This window comes from Stenella coeruleoalba, assembly GCF_951394435.1.
Source record: "Stenella coeruleoalba genome assembly, chromosome: 2".
Taxonomy (NCBI): domain Eukaryota; kingdom Metazoa; phylum Chordata; class Mammalia; order Artiodactyla; family Delphinidae; genus Stenella; species Stenella coeruleoalba.
The window spans coordinates 27342792-27367436 of NC_137147.1; the positions used below are offsets into that span (position 1 = coordinate 27342792).

General features: G+C 38.4%; 1 protein-coding gene across 4 annotated transcripts in view; it reads right to left on the bottom strand.

Annotated features, from left to right (window-relative positions):
* The window catches only part of YLPM1 (YLP motif containing 1), a 68188-nt gene that overhangs the window by 17346 nt on the left and 26197 nt on the right, over positions 1-24645 (bottom strand). For 3 of the 4 annotated variants that reach the window (XR_013827257.1, XM_079914257.1, XM_079914259.1), the window contains exons 5-16: positions 17719-19830; positions 14945-15065; positions 9154-9574; positions 8948-9040; positions 7596-7791; positions 6996-7114; positions 5935-6089; positions 2672-2734; positions 2269-2388; positions 1876-2052; positions 1705-1788; positions 1333-1416 (exon numbers count right to left, since the gene is read on the bottom strand). Coding sequence is in view for 3 of the 4 variants with exons in the window: in XM_079914257.1 (XP_079770383.1) it covers positions 1333-1416; positions 1705-1788; positions 1876-2052; positions 2269-2388; positions 2672-2734; positions 5935-6089; positions 6996-7114; positions 7596-7791; positions 8948-9040; positions 9154-9574; positions 14945-15065; positions 17719-19830 (3745 nt within the window). In the remaining variant the exon portion in view is untranslated. The remainder of the gene's footprint in view (positions 1-1332; positions 1417-1704; positions 1789-1875; positions 2053-2268; positions 2389-2671; positions 2735-5934; positions 6090-6995; positions 7115-7595; positions 7792-8947; positions 9041-9153; positions 9575-14944; positions 15066-17718; positions 19831-24645) is intronic. The other variant, XM_079914258.1, reaches the window with a different exon arrangement.

Here is a 24645-nt window from a genome sequence, read left to right on the forward strand (position 1 = left end):
AGGGATGGCCAGAGATGCAAGAGGAAAACCAGGAGAAGGCAGACTCACAGAGGCCAAGAGAAAAATGGTTTCAAGAAAGTGGACATGGTCAACCATGTCGTATGTGGCTGCAAAATTAAGCAAGAGAAGTGAGAATTGTCCATTGCCATGGAAATCTTTGGTGAGAGAGTCTCTAGAGAATGGCTGGGGCAGAAGCCAGAGGAAATGGGATGAAGAGTGGCATGGGAGGTAAAAACACATAAAAATACAGTGACAACATTGAGTACAGATAACTCTCATTCACAGGAAGAGGTCAAATGAAACAGAAGTATATAACTGATTAAAAGAGAAAAATCTCGCCTTTTCCATAATAAAGATTTATTTATTTCAAACTAGTAATTGATTTAGACAAGAATTCGCAATCTGTGAAAATCTGTCGGGGAACAGGATATTAACAGTATCAAAGTATCTCCCTACAGATTACTTATTAGGAAGAGAAAAATGCAGAAAAATTTGATGGATATCACCTGAACCAAGTGATCAACACTTAAATCACCAATAATGAAATAAGACGACATCATATGACCCCTGATATGATGCAGTGAGAACACAATGTCCCTTATGTAGAATTCCTGCTAATGTTTAACCTAAAGCTAATCATGACAAACCCAAATTGAGGGGCATTCTACAAAACAGCTAAGTGGCCTCTACTCTTCAAAAATTTTTTGTCTTTCATGACAATGACATAGCTGAGAAACCATTTTTTGTATTAAAGGACTGGATCCTGGATTTTAAGAAATTCTTATAAAGCACAGTATGGGAACAACTGGTGAAATATGAATATGGACTGTATATGAAAGAATTCAGGAAATTTATATTACCTAATATAGTATCTTATCAATGTTAAATTTCTTATATTTGATAATTGAGTCTTCTAGTTTTGTAAGAGAATGCCCTTGTTCTTGGGAGATATCTACTGAAATATTTAGGGCTAAAGGGTTTATGAGGTCTGCATTTTAACTCTCAAATGGTTCCACAGTAAGAGGAATAGTAGTAGTACTAGTAGCAGTAGCAGTAGCAGTAGTAACAAGAAGAGGAAGAAGAAATCTAAATAGAGAAAAATGAGACAAAATATTAACAACTGGTGAATCTCAACGAAAGTCATGCAGGTGTTCTTATATTGGGTTGCCCAAAACGTTTGTTAGGGTTTTCCATTATGGAAAAACCCAAACGAACATTCTGGCCAACGCAATACTATACGTGCCATTTTCTGTCATTTAAATTTTTTTCAAAATAAAAAAAGGCGGAAAAAGAGGTCGCTTTTGCACTGCTTTCGAGACAAAGGACGCTCACCTCTTCAATAGCAGCATCTTGCAGCAAAGAACGAATGTCCAGACGCATCATATGACGAGGCGCCGTTTCCCAGTGATCGGCCATCTAATTGAGAGATTCAGGAGGTCACGTTATCTCTGGAAACTACTCAAAGAAAGACCAAGAGAATATCCAAGACAAATTTAACTAATACTGTGAAGTCTAACAGGCTAGTTCCAGGAAGAGCTAGGACACCTCGTACCCTTAGATACAAAGGGTAAGAAACATTTACTAAAGCAGGTAGAAAATATATTTTGAAAGTAAAGGGGATAAATAAGAATTTCCAGACAACAGTGATGAAACAGGCAAAATGAAGTTTAGAATATTACACCCTCTGTGCTTCAAAAAAATCACCTTATTTATTTCTTTAAGCTTTCTTCCATGAATATTCCTCTTGCTACAAGTCTGGTTATCTGCACTCATTTCAGCCAAATACACCTAAGAAAGAATGAATAATGATTAGGCAAACAAATGCAGCACTTACATGATAACATAAAGTACTCTAAAGTTCTTTTAAATCTATACCTCAAATCCCTTGGTTTTTGCTGCACTCCAAAACTGGTCAAAATGTCTAACTCTGTCATTGATGGCATCCAGGATGATGAAAGGGAAAAAGCCATCATCCAGAGTCTTTTTGAAAGTTTTGAACATGCTGGTGCGGTAGGTTTCCTCCATCTCAGCTTCATATTCATATTCCATTACCTAAGATCCCCCCAAAGAGATATGGAGTTAGCAAAAGCAAAGAATCATCTTAAATCTCTTCCCTTGTTAGCATTTGGATACAGACAAGTTTCTAGTCTTTCCTTCATACCTGAGTACTAAAGTTTGTGTTCAAAACAACCACGTTTCTCTCTGAACATGTTTTCCTTTCAATGCTATTTATGAATCAGGATGTAATCTGAGAGGAATATACCATACCTTTTTTTTCACTTTCTTTCCAGAATCTGGATCTTTTTCTTCTTTTTCCACTTCAGCGATGAAGTAATCATCCAGGCTTAGAACTCTGGGTGCAGGTCCTCCAAATTCTACCTCCTTATCCTGAGAATCATATATTCAAGAAAGTTAAAGAGAATTTATGGAATAAGTTAATAAATGTGCACAAAGTTTTTCCTGTGGCTAAATACCACGCAATCTTCTTGTGGTTTCAAATCAAGCAGGGGCAAAGTATCTGCCTAAGCAGATCAAAATTTATGATATAGCATCTACCAGATGGGCCAACTAGAATGGATCAATGGGAAATAGCTGTATCAATATCATATAACTTGCTAAGAAGGCAAGTGGCTAACAAAAGCAACTGATTCTTTCACTTTCCCATACTCACTCGAATAAGTTTCGCAACATGTGTCTTTCCACTGCCAGGCAATCCTCTCATTATAACAACAATCTGAAACACAACGAAAAAAAAAAAATTACCCAGGGAAGATTTTATTTCACAGTGAGATCTTAGAGTTAACAATGACCTATCATTCTCCAGGACAGACCATATGATAGGCCATGAAACAAACCTTAATACATTTGAGAGCATAGGAATAATACAAAGCATGTCTCTGACCACAATGGAGTAAAATTAAAAATTTGGGAAATTCACAAGTATGTAGAAAGTAAACACCATACTCCTAAATAACCAGTGGGTCAAAGAAGAAATCAAAAGAAAAATCAGAAAATACTTTGAGATAAACAAAAATGAAGACACAACATAAGACAGTGGAAGAACAAACTAAACCGAAAGCAAGCAGAAGGAAGGAAATAGTAATATTAGACCAGAAGTTAATAAAATAGAGAACCAAAAAACAAAGAAAAATCAATGGAACCAAAAGCTAGCTCTTTGAAAAGAGCAACAAAATTGACAAACCTTTAGCTAGACTAAGAAAAAAGAGAGAAAATTCAAATTACTAGAATCAGAAAAAAAGGGGGGACATGACTGCCAACGTTACAGAAATTTTAAAAGGGTTATTTATAAAGGAATACTATGAACAACTGTATACCAACAAATTAGATAAATGAAATGGACAAATTCCTAGAAAGACACAGCCTACTGAAACTGACTCAAGAAGAAATAGATAACCTGAATAGACCTATGACAAGTGAAGAGATTTAATTAGTAGTCAAAAAACTGCCAAAAAAGAAAAGCCCAGGCCCAGATGGCTTCTTCACCAAATCCTAACAAACCTTCAAAGAAGAATACCAACTCTTCACAAACTCTTCCAAAAACAGAAGAGGAAGGAACAATTCCCAACTTATTTTATGAGGCCAGCATTTCAAATCAAGCATATAATCTGATACCAAAACCAGACAAAGACATCACAAGAAAATTACAGATATCTCTTAGGATTATGGATACAAAAATTTTCAACAAAATACTACCATATTGAATCTAGCAACATATAAAAAGAAGTACACAACATGACCAAGTAGGGTTTATCCCAGAGATTCAAATTAATATCTGAAAATCAGTTAATGTAATACATTGTATCAATACAATAAAAAACAAAAAAATCTCAATGCAGAAAAAGCATTTAACAAAATCCAACATCCTTTCACGATAAAAACATTCAACAGGGGCTTCCCTGGTGGCGCAGTGGTTGAGAGTCCGCCTGCCGATGCAGGGGACGCGGGTTCGTGCCCCGGTCCGGGAGGATCCCACATGCTGAGGAGTGGCTGGGCCGTGAGCCATGGCCGCTGAGCCTGCGCGTCCAGAGCCTGTGCTCCGCGACGGGAGAGGCCACAATGGTGAGAGGCCCACGCACCGCAGAAAAAAAAAAAAAACATTCAACAAACTAGGAATGGAAGGGAACCTCCTGAACTTGATAAGGGACATCTAATGAAAACCCACAACTAACATAGTACTTAATGGTGAAAGACTGAAAGTTTTCTTTCTAAGATCAGGAATAAAACAAGGATGTCCACTCTCACCACATCTATTCAACACTGTACTGGAGGTCTAGCCAGAGCAATGAGGCAAGAAAAAGAAAAAAGGCATACACATTGTAAAGTAAGAAGTAAAACCATCTCCATCTGCAGATTACATGATCTTATAGATAGGAAAAACCCTAAGGAATCCACGAAAAATCTATTAGAACCAATAAATGAGTTCAGCAATGTTGAAGGATATACAATCAATACGAAAAAATCAACTGTATTTCAATACAACTGAACAATCCAAGAATGGAATTAAGCCATCTATATCTTCCTTTTTTTTTTTTGGCAGCACCGTGTGGCTTCCGGGATCTCAGTTCCCCGACCAGGGATTGAACTCGGGCCACGGCAGTCAAAGCACAGAATCCCAACCACTAGACCACCAGGGAACTTAAGCCATCTATATCAATAATAACATTACACATGAATGGATTTAAACAATCCAATTAAAAAGCAAAAATTATCAGACCGCATAAAAAAACATGATCCAACTATATGCTGTCTATAGGAAACATACTTTGTGTCACTGAAAGACACAAATAGATTGAAATTAAAAGGATGGAAAATGATATATCAACAGCCACAGGAAAGCTGGAGTAACTATACTAATAATAGATGAAACAGACTTTAAAACAGTGACATACATATATATACAGAGTCAAACTTCTGATGGAAATCTCCCGTTTTATTTAAACGGAACCATTTTATTTAAATGGAATCTAATTATTTTGCAATATAAGATAAATTTAAAAATGTATACATATGGAGGAAAATAGGTCTAAACTAATCAAGTCTCCTAATTCTCCCTCTTTTAGTTCCACATACCATAAAACCAAATGCTCTTTTCCCTTCTTCAAATTGCAATTAATTGAGTTCTTATGAATTATTTTCTAAAATTTTCAACATTTTTTTCTGCCAAGCAATTAAGCTCTAATTTCTTAGATTCTATAGGGTAGGCAGTTTATGAGATTTTATGATGATCTGGAGATGCCTTTAATCTGATATTAATACTATGTCACACGTGAAAACAACCTAAATGTCGTCCATCAACAGATGAATGGATAAAGAAGATGTGGTACATATACACAATGGAATACTACTCAGCCATAAAAAGAATGAAATAATGCCATTTGCAGCAACATGGATGGACCTAGAGATTATCATACTAAGTGAAGTAAGTCAGAAAGAGAAAGACAAATACCATGATATCACTTATATGTGGAATCTAAAGTATGGCACAAATGAACTTAACTACGACACAGAAACAGACTCATAGACACAGAGAACAGATTTGTGGTTGCCAAGGGGGAGGGTGGGGGAGGATGGACTGGGAGTTTGGGATTAGCACATGCAAATTATTATATACAGAATGGATAAACAACAAGGTCCTACTGTATAGCACAGGGAACTATATATATTCAATATCCTGTGATTAAACCAAAATGAAAAAGAATGTATATATCCGTGTAGCTGAATCACTTTGCTATATAGTAGAAATTAACACAACATTGCAAATCAACTATACTTTAATAAAATAAAATAAAATTTTCTTAAAAATTAAAAAAAAATACTACGTCACTGAAAAGTACAGAAATTCTGTTCAGGATACTAAAAAGATTTCTTATCAGCTTCATTTGCAAGAAAGCTAGTCATTTACATAGGACTTACTCTCTCAGGTCTGCTCTCTCGGCCAGGTGGTTTCAAAATATCATCCACATTCTTAGATTCAGGTTTCTTCTCAACCCGCGGAGCTGGAGGTGGCTGGTGGCTTAGTGAAGGAGCTGGCAGGGGCATTCGCTCCTCTGGGTAAGTTCTTCGTTCTCCTAGGATTCCAGCAGTTGAACAAATTACTATTTATACAGTAATTATTTAAAATTTTAACTCTCTCCACTCCTCCTAAGGTAATATAACTTATGGTGATTCGGGGGCTACTTTTATCCTTAATTAGAGATAGTTTAAGATAATGTAACTCTATTGAAATCAAGAAAATGAAAAGATTTAGGTATGATTTCAGGCAAAAAGAATGTTCTGAAAAATACTGAATTCATCCTTGTTTGTATTAAACTTAGGAAAAAAGTTAACAGAACACAGAAGAATAACATGTACTCCTGAATAGTCCTGAGTGTGATTTATAGTCCGTCTGTATGTAACTTCTGCTTTACAATATTGAGAACAAGTCATCAGCTTAGGAAAGCTTGTTTGTATAAGTAGGTGTGAATTTCTAGTTTAAGTGTAATTTATAACAGTGAAAAACTAAAAGCAACCTAAATGTCCAAAAATAAGAGTCATATATCTCATCCACTTGATGGACTATCATAGAGCTATTAATATGATAGGTTTATGTATGGAAAAATGTATATAGTACACAATATCAATGGGAACAAGCACAACAAAGAAACTGTATTTATACTTTGATTACAACTTCATTAATATGTGTGTGAAGAGAGAATGACAGGAAATATACAAAATTACAATAGTTGTAGTATGGTAGGTGGTGGGATTATAAGCGATTTTGTTTCTAGCTTCCAAAATTTCTTTAAAAATGTAAAAAAAGCAATTTACATTTTATTTCATCAATTACATGGCTATTTTTGGTGATAACATTGTCACCTCTGAGAAATCTGTGAGTGCATTTTACTCTGAAAGTTTAAATCCATAACTACAATGGAAAGCATCTCATGTTGCTTTCAGTTCTCAGCATCTTTATAGTTAACAAGGCACTAATCTACCTCCAAACATGGACGGTCCTTCATAGGCTGGTCGGTCAGACTTCCGATCATAGGATGGCCTATCAAATCCCCCTCTTCTGGATGAGGAATGGTCTTTTTTGTCTCGATATGACTGAGTCCTAGAAGGTTTAACAGGAAGTGCTTTGGTAAATGAAAAACATATGGAGGTCTCTTATAATGCAACACCATTATCTGCCCAATTTTTTCTATGGGTACTTATTATACATAGTCAATACTTATATTTTCATTTTGCTTTCCCATTTAGATCTGCCGTGCATACACATATCCACAGAACTCACAAATTGCAAAAATAAATTGTTTGCCTGTTAATTAAGCAATGACTACAACTTTGTCAACAATACTCTTTCCTTTCCTTTCTGGCTATCTCCAGCTCCCATTTAACTCTCTGGAATTCAAGCTCACAAAACTCAACCACCTAGTTTCCTGAAAACTGGTACTCTTCCCTCTCCAGATTACACACACATGCATGAGAAAAATACATCATTTACTAAAGTTCCTTTAACTACACTGACATTTGCTGAACTTAAGTATATGGTAATTTGCACACCTGGCAAAGATATTTCTCATAGCATAGCATACCTATCGTCTCGAGGTCGGCGTTCTCTGTCAAATCGATCCCGGTCATAGTCAATAACACCACGATCCCGGTCTCGATCTCTATGTGTCTCCCGATCCCTTTTGAAATCTCGATGATCTGCCATGACATTACTTTGACGATCAAAATAAGGCTCACGATCTCTGTCTCTATCATAACGATCTCGTTGGCCTACATGCTCTATAAAAACAATATAAAATAAGAACTATATCCCTTTTTTCTGAAATAAAAGCAGAAATGTACAAATCTAAATTTAGAACTAGCATAAACTGTTGCCCTAAATTCAACTTATAAATAAATCTTTTAGCTATATTAAAGGGAGGCCCACATTCTAAGAGGCCTTCTGTGAGCTGGCCCCTGCCTAACCCTAGTTCCCTCTCTGATCTCACCTCCTACTACCTTCCCCATCTCTTTGTGATGCAACCACACTTTCCCGTTCCTGAGACCTACCACCTGCTGTTCCCTCTGACTGGGACCGTCAGTTTGCAGCTGCTTCATGGTTGACTCCTTGTCATTCAGCTCTCAGCTTCACTGTCATAGGGGCCTCCTCTGACCACTCTGTCTAAATTAACCACCTTCACTATCCATCACATCAAATGTTTCATTGTCTTTATAATACATTCAAAGGTCTGAAACGATCTTGTTCATTTATTCTTTTTGTTTTCCCATTAGAATGTAATTTCACAAGCACAGAAACTTTTTTCTCTTGTTGAATTCCCAGTGTCTAGAACAGGGATTAGCAAACTTTTTCTGTAAAGGGACAGACGGTAAATGTTTTATAGGACATACAGTCTTTGTCGCAACTACCCCAGCTCTGGTTTGTTAGCATAAAAGCAGCTGTAAACAATAGCTAATGGGAGTGTGTCTATGTTCCATTAAAACTTTATTTCTGGGAATTCCCTGGTGGCACAGTGGTTAAGAATCTCCCCACCAATGCAGGGGACACGGGTTCGAGCCCTGGTCTGGGATGATCCCACATGCCGCACAGCAACTAAGCCTGTGCACCACAACTACTGAGCCTGTGCTCTAGAGCTCATGAGCTACAACTACTGAGCCTGCGTGCCACAGCTACTGAAGCCCGTGTGACTAGAGCCTGTGCTCCGCAACAAGAGGAGCCAATGCAGTAAGAAGCCCGCGCACCACAACGAAGAGTAGCCCCTGCTCGCCACAACTAGGGAAAGCCCACACACAGCAATGAAGACCCAATGCAGCCAAAAATAAATAAATAAATTAAAAAAAAAAAAAAGGGAGGCTCAGATAACCTTACCAAAAGGGAAATCATATGATAATTGGGTCCTAAAAGGTTTAAAAATACTGATCTCTCTGGGACTCCTACCTGTTTCAAAAGTTGATCTTTCAGGTAGTGGATCTGGACGCAGAGTTATTCTTTCTCCATAGGGTATCTGCTCAACTTTATTAGTGGATATGTCTGGTAAACAAAATCAGGGATAAAAACACTGTAAGAGTGAAGCTTAAGGAAGCCAAAGCTGAAGCTAACAATTCCTTTAGAATCCCAAATACAAATTTGCCACTTTCACTCACCTCGGCCATGGCCATAATCGACAGTCTGCTGCACTGGTGGTGGTTTGGACATTGGTGGCATACCCATAGGCACCGGGCCAGGAGGAGGGATGGAAGGGTGAACAGGTGGGGGTGGTAACACTGGAGCAGATGGAATCGTTGCAGCTTCAGGTTTAAATTCCGAATTCAGTCCTTGTTCATCATTTGTATCCCAGAGGCCATAGAAAGAATCTTCATCCCAGCGTTCTTGTTCCATAGCTGAAGTCTGTGGCTTTATCACTGGAGGAGGAGGTGGCGGCGGAGGAGGAGGGGGTGGTGGTGGCGGTATTGGGATAGGCGGCCTGGTCACAGGAACAGATGATCTTGCTGGTGGAGCAGAGGGTCTTACAATTGAACCTGGTGGTTTACCCATAGGAGGGGGTGGTCTATAGGATCCTGGAGGCTGGAGAACAGAGTAAATGGCTTAACGAATGAGCATACCATCATGTTTTCACATATCAGTAGAAATTAAAATCTGGTTCTCAATCCACAGAAGAAAAATTTGATATATTGAACTTACTCAAAATTCAAAACTTTTTGTACTTTAAAATACACCATTAGGGAGAAAATATGTGCATATCACCTATCTGATAATGGACTTGTATTCAGAATATAAAAATCTCTTATAAGACAAATAGTCAAAAAAATATGGGCAAAAGATTTGCATATATTTTTCCGAAGAAGATATATGAATGGCCAATAAGCCCATGAAAATATACTCGGCATCATTAGTCATGAGGGAAATGAAAATTAAAACCACAATGAGGTACCATTTCATATCCAGTAGAATAGCTATAATTGATAAAATAGACAATAACAAATGATGGCAAGGATGTAGAGAAACACAAAGACTCTTAGACTGCTAGTAAGAATGTAAAATTTCCACTTTGGGAAATGGTCTAACAATTTGTCAAAAAGTTAAACCTCAATTTACCAAATAATTCAGCAGTTCCATTCCTAGGTCTCTAACCAAGAAAAACATGCCCCCCCAAAGACCTGCACACAAATATTCGCAACAGCATTATTCGATAACCCAAGTGTCCATCAACTGGTGAATGGACAAACAAAATATGGTATAGCCATACAACAGATTGTTACTTGGCAATAAAAAGAAATGAAGTACTGATTCATGCTATAACATGGATGAACCTTGAAAATATTATGCTAAGTGAAAGAAGCCAGACACAAAAGACCACATATTGTATGATTCCACTTAAATTAAATGCCCAAAAAGGCAAATCTATAGGGACAGAAAGTAGATTAGCTGTTGCCTGGGACTTGGGTAGGAATGAGGATTAACTGCAAATTGGCACAAGGGATCTTCCTGGGGTGATGAAAATGTTCTACAACTGGATTATGGTGATGGTTGGACAACTCAGTAAATTTACTAAAAATCACTGAATTACAAACTGAAAATGGGCAAATTAGATTATGTAAATTATACCTCAATTAGGTTGGTTTAAAAAAGGAAAAAAAAAAATGCCCTCAACACTATCACCTCCTCTTCCCTGCAATGAACCTGCAATGAACCACCCTCTTTTTCTTCTCCTTCCAGAAAAATTAGGGTGCTAGCCAATTTGAAACAAGTATCCCAGGCCCACCTCAAACCTACTGAATTTCTGTGAGTGAGGTTCTGGCATTAGTTTAAAATAAACAAAACTTCTGTAATTCTGATGTTCACCACCTGGTTAAGAATCTCTGCTATAAACTATCTCCCCACTATGGTAACCTATCTCTTCCACAAAAATAGTGAATTTCCAGTGAGAGAAACAAACTCTAGCTAGCTCCCTCACTTCTACCTAATTGTCTGACTGACAATAGTAGTTTGTGGCAAGGCTGGTACCAACACACAACATCAGAACCGGGAAACAACAAAACAAAGAAACCAAATGGGACATTTAGTAATCTCTCTGACAGCCACCAAATGTCAACAGGAATGTATATTAAGGAAACAGTAGAATCTCTTGGCAGATAGGTTCTATTTACTTAATACTGAAACCCAATCGTTAAATTTTGTTTTAATCTTTGCAATCAGAGATAATTTTAATCTCTGATTCGAACACTCTTTACCCATTTCTCTTAGTTCTATGTTTCTGGTTTGTTCTATTGACAGACAAATTGACAGCTGCTTTAGACCTTGGAAAGCCAACAATACACATTACTTATATATTTATTTATACACAGGCTGCGTGTTAAACTTTTTGAGTAACAAAATTACATTGTGGCTAATACGTAAGAAATATTATTTAACAAGAGGCCACTATAGGCTGGAGTTAAAGACAAATGACTATTAGGTAAATGATGTAAGGTAAACTGTAGGTTACGGCACTTTAAACTTTATTAAGGGAATGCCCATACATGACAAAGCTGCTGCATCTGGAGCACAGCTAATCAGACATGCTTTAAATGTCATAAGAATTCTGGACTGTGTCTACAAATAAAAAGTGTTTTCTTCATATTACATAGTGAAAGCAATATATACATTTGTGAAAAACAGAACACCTCCTACAGTATTTACATGAGAAAGGATTAATATCTGTACCATACTAAGGATAACATAAATTAGTAAGAAAAACCTTAAGAGTCAAATAGATAAAATAGAATTTTTATAAGAAATGTAATTAACAATTATCAGAAAATATTCATGTTCACTAATTATCAAAACTACCAAACATTTTATTATTTTTTTTAATGTTTATTTGGCCGCACCGGGTCTTAGTTGCGGCACGCAGGATCTTCGTTGCTGTGTGCGGGATCTTTAGTTGCAGCATGAGGGATCTAGTTCCCTAACCAAGGATCAAACCTGGGCCCCCTGCATTGGGAGTGCAGAGTCTTAACCACTGGACCACCGGGGAAGCCCCACTACCAAACATTTTAAAACATTTTATTAAAATATTATATCTTCCAAAAATATTAAGTAGCTGATGCTTGCAAGGCTATAGTATAGTTGTTATATAACTATTTTAGAGAGCTGTTGGCTATATTATAGGAATCATTAAAAATGTCCTCGTTCTTTAACTAAAGTATACCACTATAGGACTTTAAAAGTACTTTTAAGAAGTTATCTAAAACAAGAATTTGAAGCATAATGGGTAGTGGTTTGTAGAAAATAAAGAATGCAGATGTAAGCTTTTATCTATAGAATGGGTAAACAACAAGGTCCTACTATATAGCACAAAGAACTGCATTCAATATCCTGGGATAAACCACAATGGAAAAGAATATTAAAAATGTGTATATATGTATAACTGAATCACTTTGCTGTACAGCAGAAATTAACACAACATTGTAAACCAACTATACTTCAATAAAAAATATTAAAACTAAAAAAAAATAAGAATTTGATACAAAGACATTTATTAACATTGTATTAATAAAAGATTAGAAACAAAGGTTTAACTTTGTTAAATGGAATAGTTTTAATAAATTGTGCATCAAAAATATAAAGCTTGTAGCAATATGTTAAAATGTTTATGATTGATTTATCAAGTGAATAAAGCAGAAATGTGGATCTATAATCTACAGCTTCTACTATTTGCTAAGAGAGTCAAAGATAAAAGATGTAGTTCCTATCCTTATGAAGGACAGGCAAGATAAGAGAGAAGGCAAGACAAGACAGAAGGCAAGACAGACAAGAAGACAGACAATCCAAATACAGTATGATAAGGGTTCTGACAGAGGCCCATAAGATGTTACAGGCGTACATGCAAGGGCAATTGTCTTACACAAGTGGAAGAGAAGATACAGAGATGAGTTCTAAAAAATAAACAATTAACTAGTTGGAGGAGAGGATAGGAAGAGAAAAAAAAAGAAACTCTAGGTTTAGAGAACAACATGCATATGCAAAGGCATGAAGTAAGAGCCAGTCACACTCATAGAATTGTCAGAAGCTCCATGTGGAGGGAAAGTAAAGAGAGGGAGTAGCAAGTAATGGTAAGCAGAGCTTGGGCCAGCTCAGGAAGAACATAAAAGGCCAGGCAAAAGAATCTAGATTTTATCCTGAAATGAACACAAGAATACTGAAGCGTTCTAAAGCCAAGGTACAACATGGTGAGATTTATGTCTTAAAATGTCCATTTTGGAGACTTCCCTGGTGGTGCAGTGGTTAAAAATCCACCTGCCAATGCAGGGGACGTGGGTTCAACCCCTGGTCTGGGAAGATCCCACATGCCACGGAGCAACTAAGTCCATGAGCCACAACTACTGAGCCTGTGCCCTAGGGCCCATGTGCCCTAGGTCCCGACGCCACAGCTACTGAGCCCACATGCCACAACTACTGAAGCCCACGTACCGCAACTACTGAGCCCACGTGCTGCAACTACTGAAGCCTGCATGACTACAGCCTGTGTTCCGCAACAGGAGAAGTCACCGCAGTGAGAAGCCCGTGCACCGCAACGAAGAGTAGCCCCCACTCGCCACAACTAGAAAAAGCCCGTGCACAGCAACGAAGACCCAATGCAGGCAAAAAAAAAAAAAGACAAAGACATAAAATGTCTATTTTGGCCAGCAGTCACATCAGTGCTGCCTAAAGTAGAGTGTAGGGTAGTCCTAACCACAAAGTGGCATGAGAGAACTTTTGGGGGCAGTGGGAATTTTTTTTATCTTTTGGTATACATTTGTCGAAACTCAAACTGTGGGCTTAAAACATATGTAAATTATAACTCAAAATCTGATTCAAAAAATATTTTAAAAATAATCACTCTGGAAGCAGAATGAAGAATGGATCAGAGGCGAATGAGATGGAGAGAGATGAATTAGGATGTTTCTGAAATAATCTAGGCAAGAACTGACAAAGGCTAGAACTGAGGTTGTAGGGAAGTGGAGGATAGAATACTTGAACAATATTAAAAAGATAGTAAAATTAATCAACAGAATGACTGAACACAGAAGGTTAGAACAGAGAAAAGAGTTAGGGCTGGCTTCAGGTTTCAAGTTCGGGTGACTAGGTGATAATGAGGAGAAAGAACAAGTTTTCATGGAGGATGGTAATGAGCTCCATTTTAAATATGTTGAGTTTGGCAGGAGACACACCCAGAGAGAAACCCTGTAGGCAGATGGATGCATACACAGGCCAAGAGATATGATTTGGGGAGTCAACATCATGGTGGTTGCCGACATCAACAATTACATCCGAGTGTTGTGTGTTAGATTAGGATGGAAGGGAACATTGAGAAATGAAGAGTTAATCTGATGAAATGGTTCAGCAGTGTTTTTTTCTCTCTCTCACTTATATTTGCATGATAACGTTTTTAAAGCCCATCACTGGCTTAAAGGTAAAACGAAAACAGCAACAACAAGGGGAGAGCTTAATCACACAAGTCTTTAGCGTAGCTTCACTGCCTGAACTGGGGCATGATGTTCAACCCCTTCCCTAGCTAAAGGCTAGTAGCCTGAAGAGGCAGGGAGACTACGAAGCTCACATGAGCAGGGCTCACAGGGAGTCCCTACACTGTCCAAATGGAAAACAGGACTATTTGAACAAAAAGGATTACCAGGAAAATTCTACAATTTTGTGAACACAAAGCCATATATATAGTTCAGGTGTACTTGGTGTACTTATCAAACCCTGGGGGAAAAAGCATTTCTGTCACACTTTCGACCATACTCATAATATTTTCAAAGGTCCATTACCACTAGCTTTTTACTTTTCCAAAATTTACATTTTTTATAGAGGAAATTTATACTTATTGTAATACAAAAAAAAAAAATCAAATGACATACAAACATACAAAGTAAGAACCATTTCATTTTCTGGGCACATATTTTCCCATACCGGATACATTCCAGGTCTTGAAGATGTATTCTGCAATCTCGAATCCTGGGGTGGTAGATGGTCAGGCATCTGTGGCTCAGACCCATAGTCTTTCATCTTTTGAAGCTGTTCTTTCTGTTCTCTGTAAACAAATAAAATTGCCATTGTACATAAGGCATATGTTCTCCATTCCTAAATAACTATAATTAATATTGAAGAACAAAAAAGGAAACTAAAACCTTTTTTCAAACCCTCTGCAGTGCCCATAAAACATCTCCAGGGTAATACTCTCTTGCCTTTATGAACTAACTGATCAGTCATCTACGACCTATAAAATAATGATAAATTATTGAAGATCTTCAAGGACCGATTCTAGAACCTGCCTCTTTAGTTTATTTTAATATCTCACCTACTTGTCATGTTTTTCTTTCATCCAACAAAAATCTCTCTTGCTATTTTTTTTTGTTCAATAGTCTTTAGATAAGAGGATGCAAAATGGTGGCACATGGGCCAAATATCAATGTATTTGGATATATATGAATATATAAAAAGGTTTTTTAAAATTTAGCTTCCATATTAGTTTTAAAATCTGAGCTAGCTGCCATTACTTACAAAGCAAAATAATATATTTTTCCATATAAATTCAAATTTTAAAGAGATCTGCAGACACTGGGCCTACATTCCCACATGCCAACAATCGGCTCAGTGGAGTAGTGGCTGCCCGCTTTAGATGAAGCAGTTTGCCACAGTCCTCACCAAACCCAGTAGAGTTACACTGGCCCGCTTTCACTCATTTTAGTTACCTGCCTGGTTCTTGTGGGCATTTTAGTTTACAGCCCCTGCTGGATACAGTGAGAACAGTTGTCAGTCTAAACCTTTAAAAACAACACTTCATACTCCTAAAGAGTAATTATGTTAACTCTTCCAGTTTTTCTTTAAATCGCTGGTCAAATTCCCTTCACTTTTCCTTACAATGCCCACAGTAAACACATACAACATCTACCACAACCTCTTCAGACCTTTTCCAATTTTCTCCCTACCATTTTGTAAAGTATAATGACCCAAATGGACACAAAGTAAGGGTCAAGTATAAAAAAAGATTATTTTCTGCCTCATGTAAATCATACTATGACTTTCCCAATACAACGTGACTGACTTGTATTCAACTATGACCACTCTTACCCATCACTTCATATATTTTGTTTTATTATGTGGCCTAGAAAGAGCTTTAAAAAAAGGATGATGAGGCACCTTGTATCCAGCATTTCTATACAAAGCAATAACGGGTGAAAAGGAGATTTCAAAAAGGAAAGGAAAGAAACCTTGGCAGCTTAGTAACACCAATCAGCTTGGTGTTCTCCATAAACAACATAGATTTTAGAGACTGGGTTCAAATTCTAGGTTTACCAATTCCGGTAGCCAAGTGGTACTCTCTGAGCCTTAGTGTCTTTGGTGAAGTGGGAATACTACTGCTTATCTTTGCAGGCCTTTGAGATAGGGATTTGAGATAGGAGGATTGAGATAATACATGCTAAATTATCAGCACACAGTAGGTGTTAAATTAAAGGTGTCCATAATTTAAAAGTGAACAGAGAATAGCTAAATGTTCTATAGCATACTTTCCACATTTACTACTTTCTTCAGGAGTAATCTGGAAAAGTCAAATCTCTTAAGAGTGTATCTTCTATAGACCACAGAAATCTGTTTTGTTTCCTGAGGCACCTGATCTTTCATCTTTACTTACAGGTATTTTTCCTCATTATACTTTTTTAGTCATAAAGCTTCAGTTATAATTTCAATCAGCATAATCCACAAATGTAGACCAGAATTGAAAAATGAAAAAAAACCAATACATTGGAATATATCAAAAACTAACCATTAAAAAACAAACAAACAAACAACTAACCATTAATTTATTTTCACAAAACACTGCTAATTCCTAAGAAATTACTCAAAAAGTAATTTCGCATTGCAATCTGTCAGTGACTCCTAAATTCTCATCTCAGGATATAGTTGGTATAAGGATTACATGAATTAATACATACAAAGCACTTAGTACAGTTCCTGGTACATAGTAAGTGTGCAATAAATGTTAGCTTTTATTATTACTGCCACTAATGGGAAGCATTATGTAGATACCTATAGATAGTTGGGTGATTGTAAATCAAGAAATCCAAATTCTATTCTCCATCTCACAAAGAAAATATTTGATTATGTAGAAACAAGTAACATCCTCAAGTAGAGATACCTGCTTCTAGTTATAATGAAAGATAAAACATCCCAAAAAGAAAGAATCAATAGTTAGATAAATCTGAGGCTGCTTCCAGGTAAACCATTCTTAGCTTCAACAGAGAAAAATATAAATCCTTCCAGCACTTTCCAAAGTTATACCAAAGATTAGTGAATATGAAGTCTATCAGATCTAATACCAAAGAGCAAACTGCCTCAGGGGAAAAAGGGGATTTTACGTATGAGCTCTGTGAAATCCAGAGCACTGGAAAGTTGAAGTTTGAACTTGAAACAATCACAGGCATGGCACGTCGGCAACATAGCTACAAAAGCCAAGAATGGCTATCAAATTTTCATATTTCAGGACATAAGTTTATAATTAATACAGTTCCTAAATATCCATCCTACCCTAAAACAGCACTCAGTGACTAGAAATTAAAATTAAAATCATGTGGTAATAAGAACTTGAAAAAAAATGATTCCATTCAAATATAACACATCATTTTAAAAAGAGCAGTCTGAATGCGGTTTTGACTAAAAGAAATGATCTTAAGTAGTTAACTTACCGAAGCATTTTCAGTTCTTGTGCAGCTTTCAAAATGATTTCATGCTGCCTCTGACTGAGAACCATTACCCCTCCAAGGCCTTGGTCAGAGTCTAAGTTTGCATCCGACCCCATCATTTCAGAAGAATGATGTGAGGAGGGCATATGTTCCGCCATGGGGGAATGTCTATCCACATCAGATGGGTACCATCTGTCTGACAATCGTTCTCTTTCCCAGTCCATTCTGTCAGGAATATAATCTCGCTTTTCCCGCCACGTATCTCCTCTTTCTGGGTACTCTCGGATCCTCAACTCACCCCTATCACGGAAATCTCGATCATACCCATGGTCTCGATTTCTTTCTTCTCTCCATCTATCATCCCGATATCTATCCACAGGTGGAAGAGGTGGGAGGGGTGGTAAAGGTGGAAGAGATGGAATATCTCGTTCACGGAACTGTGATTCTTGTTCATCCAGTGGTCTCCCATAATCTCTGTCCCACTCATTATCCAAATTTCTATCATACATATCCATAGGTCTTCCAATCCGATCCACATCCCTGTCCAAGTCCCTGTCCATTTCCCTGTTGTAGTCCTCATCCATATCCTGATCTCTCTCCCAATCATCCCACCAAGGGCCTCGTCTATCTCCATCGTGAGATCGAGATGGTGCCGGAAACCTGTCCTCTCTGTTATAGGAATCTAGTGTATCATCTTGATAGTCATGTTCACATTCTCTCCAGTATCTCTCTCTATCCCAATCATCAAGTCTTTCTCGTTCCACTGGAGCATTTCTACCATCTAATGGGAACTCTTCATGCCCTCTCTCTTCTCCATGGTTCCACGTTGCCCTAGGAGGCTCATCTCGGTGATACGAATACATTTTTTCCCCACCATCTCCTGGTTCTGGTCTAAATGGACCTCTGTCACGACCAAACTCTGGTCTTCCCAGACCCCTTTCCCGACTGCCAGGCCCTCGAGGTGGTCCCGTCTCCCTGCTCCCGGCTCTTCGGGGTGGTACTCTCTCTCTACTCCCAGGTCTTCGAGGGGGTCCTCTCTCCTGACTGCCAGCCCTCCGAGGTGGTCCCCTTTCTCGGCTGCCAGCTCTACCCCTCTCCTGGCTGCCTTGCAGACCACCTGGCATTTTCTCCCGACTGCTTCCTGGCCTCACCAACCCTCTGTCCCGGCTGCCTTCTCCTCTACTCATCTTCTCTCGACTGTCTTCTCTTCTACCCATCATTTTATCACGAAAGTCTTCTTGCTTGACCAGCCCTGGGCCACGGCTGATTGCCTGGCCTCGACCTCTATTTACTAGTCCTTTATCCCGTGTGTCTTCCATTCTGCTTTGCCCAGGACCTCTGTAAGATGAGCTGCTGCCTCGATTGCCTTCTAACCTATTATCTCTGTTATCTGGCCGAGGCAGCCCTTTATCTTGGTTGTTTTCTGAATGGGGAAGACCAATACCCAAAGGTTTAAAATCATTATCGGCAGTTAGTGATGATGATGTTGCTACTGCTGTTCCTCCCTCCATCCCCCCTGTTTTTGAGGGAAAAGTAGATTGAGAAGGTACAGGTTTATTTGCAAGGGGTACAGGCTGAGTAACAGCTTGGGCTTTGTCCATTTGAGTCTCCATACTTTGAGAATTCTGGTCCCAATTAGAAGGCTCTATGGGCCCTTCCGAGACTTCGCTTTTAGGTGGCTCTTGTTGAGAGTCGCTTAGATTCTCATTTGACTGAGCCGCCTTGGCATCCTTTACATCTGCAGCAATGGAAAATGCAGCTGATTGCATTTTAAAATTCTTCTGCTGGTTACTACTGGTGTCTGCTAATGGTTCTTTGTTTCCTGGTTCTGCTTGTGACTTAGGTTGCTGCTGATGTTGCTGTCCAAAAGCTGGTTTGGGGCCTTTCCACTGTGGTCCACTCTGTCGAGGACTGAGGGATGTATTGGGGGTAATATAGAACTGAGATGCTGGCCCCCGGGGAATCATTCCCCATTTGCTTTTAGCGCCCTCTGTTGGGTGACCTTCATATCTGGGTCTTGGCCCATCGGGGCGATTTCCTTCAAAACGAGGCCCTTTGGGTCTCGGTCCTTCACACCTTGACCCTAAATCCTCAAATCTTCGAGGACCATCAAATCTACAAGTAAAACAAAAGATATTACTCAAGACAGTAAAGCAGAAAAAAAAAATTCTCCATGTAAAAATATTTAAGGCAATCTTGCCTTAGTATCTGTTTACAAAAATGACTCTTAGTCATTAAACAAACCCTGAGATATCTATATCTTAGAACCAGTATGTTAAGGTGGCAGAGCTCAGAAGGTCTCAGGACAAATCTCCTGCAGCAAGTCACTGATATACTGAATTGTTCAAAAGCAATTATAAATATTGTGCCTTAGTAGACAGAAAAGGCCACTCATTTCAAACAGAAAAAAAAGTCCCGTAGAATTCTGAAAGTACTTTTAGAGTTAAATTATAACTAAAAACTAAATATGAAACAATTAACAAGATAATATAGGATGATTACAGATATTGTTGGAGCTAACATTATCATCTTGACTAATTGACAAAAAGTTGAAAAAACAGCAGCCAGCTATGTCTTAAGAGCATGCCCTGACATTTAAAAATCCGGACAGAGATATTTTTGCTAGGGACCCACTTGCATATTTGGTAAATATTTAGTGTATATCCTCTGTCAGGCACTATGCCACATCCAAGGGATACATGAATAAAATGTCTTCTTTACCCTCAAAGGGTTTACAATGGAAAAGAAAGAATCTAAGTGTAAATAACTGCCAAAAGGTACAATGACTAAAGTCTATCTGCATATAGTAAGGGCAACAGAGGAGAGAATGGTTAGTTCTACCAGGGTGAAGGTGGTGCTCTCCAATAAAGGCTTTATATCATAGAAGATGCTTAAGTTAACTCTTGAAAAACAAATTCTCAGAGATCAGGTTAACAGAGAGTATTGGAGATGATGGCAGTGGGTGGCAAGGACATCTCAGGCTAAGGAAGCATTATGAGGAAAGGCAGAGAAACACATACCAGCATAGCATGTTTGGCAAACAGTTTAGCATGGCAGAAAGAAAGAGGAAACAAAATCTAGGACACCTAGGAAAGGAGAAGGAGTGGAAAAGCAGCACACTAAGAGATAAGGTAAAGAGGCAGGCAAGGGTCAATCTCCAGAAGACCTCGTATACCTCGGTGGCATGGACTACTGGTACACCTCCAATATTCATTCCCCCTTTTTCTACAGTAATCGAGCCTCTCCATTATTAGCTAGACATAAGGATAGCCAGACTAAAAACTCCTTTTCCCAAACTCTCTTGCAGCTGGAACGTTTAGCCATGTTCTGGCCAATGAGCTGAGAGTGAAAATGATTTACACATCCTTCCAGGTTGTAAACTTAAAGGGAAGAACACATCCTTCTCTTCACCATTTTCTTTTTCATGCTGGCTCTGACATGGTGGTGAGGCATCCTGAACCACGTAGATAAGGCCAACATACTAAGAGATGGTAAAGTAACAAATCAGAAGGAACCTGGATTCTTAACACTGTAGAGCCACCATATAAGTCCCGAGAGAGAATAAACTTCTAACTTGTTAAAGCCATGTGACTTTGGATCTCTGTTACAACAGGTGAATTAATTCAGCTGGGTAAGGAGTTGGAAATTACCTTAAGCACGTAGAGCCACTAACTATGACGTGATTTTTAAAAGATTTCTCTAGCAGAAAAGTAGTAAATGGATAAGTGGGAAAAGCTAATTGTAGATTGTCTCTACAATTTGAGTAAGTGAAGGTGAAGTCTGTTCTAAGGCAGTGATTGATATGAGGATGTAAAGGAGGAGATAAAGAGAGATGTGAAGGAAAGTAAAGCTGATAAATTTTCTAACAGGTGGGATTAAAATAATGGAAAAGGAAGAATTTAGGATGGTTCCAAGGTTTTTGGCTTCGGTGATAGTGATGCCTTTCATGCCTCTAATGAGAAATAGAAGGGTTTTTCTTTCATTTGTTAGGGAAATAAATGAGAGTAATAAATTCGGTTTCAGCAAAATATTAACTTCCCATCCCTGTGACATCAGTCTTTGGTGATCTAGAAGTCTTAGTTTCAAAGGGAGAATGCTTCTATCAGGGGACACAACAATGATTCTATTAAACTCCAGTTCAGACTGCCATCTGGCCACTTTGGGTTCTGAATCAACAAGCAAAAAAGGGAGTTACTGTACTGGCTGGGGGGGATTAATCCTGTCATTCAAGGGGAAATTGGGTTATTTCTACACAGTGAGGGTGAGGAATATGTCTGGAATGGAGGAGATCCTCTAGGACATCCCTTAGTACTTCCATGTCCTGTGATTAAAGTCAACAGAAAACTAAAATAACTCAATTCAGGCAGGGTTGAGAATAGCTCAGACCTTTCAAAAATGAAGGTTTGGGTCACTCCACCAGACAAGGAACCAAGACCAGCTGCGGTGCTCACTGAGACTAAAGGGAATATGGATTAAGTAGAGGAAGAAGGCAAGTTATAAATACCAACTGTAATTACATGACCAGTTGCTGAAATACGGGCTGTGATAGTTATGAATATTTCTTCCTTAACGTTTGATATTAAATGTTTAAGTATATATTTATTAGTCAAATGTTTTTGATTGATTTTTCTTCCTTATCATCTAACGTAAGATGTATTAGTACTAGATAGCTTTATATCTCAGAATTTAAGTTACAGAATATCAAAGAGGGGATGTAAACCAGCTAGAGAATGACGATTTCCCCAAAGACAGAAAAGGGGCTTTATAATCTTTTCTGGGGAAAGGGTTAGAAAATTTCAGGTTGACCAGGGATAAATGTTTCATGTTAGACACAAAAATCTCCCGTGACCCACCCTAATAAGAAACATAGAAGAAAGAAAGAAACACGGCTGGAAAATGTACTTCAGCCCAGCCAAGTTGACACTATATAGTCATCGCAAGAAATTAAAAAATACATAAACTCATGCCGTGGAGCGACTAGGCCCGTGCGCCACAACTACTGAGCCTGCGCTCTAGAGCCCAAGAGCCACAACTACTGAAGCCTGCGTGCCTAGAGCCGGTGCTCCGCAACAAGAGAAGCCACCGCAATAAGAAGCCTGCGCACTGCAACGAAGAGTAGCCCCCGCTCGCGACAACTAGAGAAAGCCCACGCGCAGCAACGAAGACCCAATGCAGAAATAAATAAATAAATAACATTTAAAAAATAAATAAATAAAAATACATAAACTCACTATAAACAGAGAGAAGGGGCTACCAGTAGATGAGGATTTTGTTTTTAAATTCTGGAAGACAAAGAACAAACATGAGTGGTAACATATGGAACAGGAAGAAGCCGCAGTTTAGAGTGCTGGTAGCAGAGAAGGTTACAATCAAAATGGGGCTGGCCTGCCCACAGAAACCCAGAGAGGGTCAGGATTCTCAGAATCCAGGGATGCTGGGGAAAGACAAGTAAGACTTGGGGCTAAAATTATGTAAATTAAAATCTATATTCAGAACCACTGATCAGCCTTTCTCTGGTCTTGAATGTCTCTAAATGCCTGAATTTAAGGGTCCCGTAGCGTTAGCAGTTTTTTGCCCTATCACTTAAAGCAAAGTCTGACAATTGGTTAGCCCCCCACATATGCACAGAGCTCCCAATCAGCTTCAGTGTCTCCCACTCTTAAACATAAATGGACAACCAGAGATCACAATATATTTGAGAAATGTCTCCAAAATGAAAAGAAGAGTGGGAGCCCCATTGGCAATGATTTTTTGATTCTGACATCAAAAGCAAAGCAACAGGGACTTCCCTGGTGGTGTAGTGGTTAAGAATCTGCCTGCCAATGTAGGGAACACAGGTTTGAGCCCTGGTCTGGGAAGATCCCACATGCCGCGGAGCAACTAAGCCCACGCGTCACAACTACTCAGCCTGCAAGCCATAACTACTGAGCCCGTGTGCCACAACTACTGAAGCCCAAGCACCTAGAGCCCGTGCTATGCAACAAGCCACCACAATGAGAAGCCTGCGCAACTCAACGAACAGTAGCCCCCGGTCGCCACAACTAGAGAAAAGCCTGAGTGCAGCAGTGAAGACCCAATGCAGCCAAAAATAAATAAAGTAAATAAAAGCTTTTAAAAAAGCTTACTTAAAAAAAAAAAGCGAAACAACAAAAGCAAAAACAAAGTGGGACTACATCAAACTAAAAAGCTTCTGCACAGCAAAGCAAACCATCAATAAAATGAAAAGGCAGCCTACTGAATGGGAGAAAATATTGCAAATCATGTATCTGATAAGGGGCTAATTCCAAAATATATAAAGAACTCATACAACTCAACAGCAAAAAAAGAAACAATATGATTTTAAAATGAGCAAAAGATCATAGATACTTTTCCAACAGACAAATGACATTTTTCCAAAGAAGATACAGAGATGTCTCTCCAAAGAAGACATCATGAAAAGATGCCCTACATCACTAATCATCAGGGAAATGCAAATCAAAATCACAATGAGATAGTACTTTACATTTGTTAGAAAGGCTATTATCAAAAAGACTAGAAATAACAAGTGTTGGCAAGGATACAGAGAAAAGGGAACCCTTGTGTACCACTGGTGGGAATGTAAACTGGTGAAGCCCACTATGGAAAACAGTATGAAGGCTCTTCAAAATATTAAACATAGAACTATCATATGACCCAACAATTCCACTTCTATTTATTGGAAGAAAATGAAAAAACTAACTCAAAAAGATATATGCACCTCCCCCCCACCCCGTGTTCACTGCAGCATTATTTACAATAGCCAAGGTATGGAAACAACCTATGTTGTTGATGGATGAATGGATAACGAAGATGTGGTATATACATTCAATGGAATATTATTCAGCCACAAAAAAGAATGAAATCTTTTCGTTTGCAACAATATAAATGGACCTGCAGAGCATTATGCTAAGT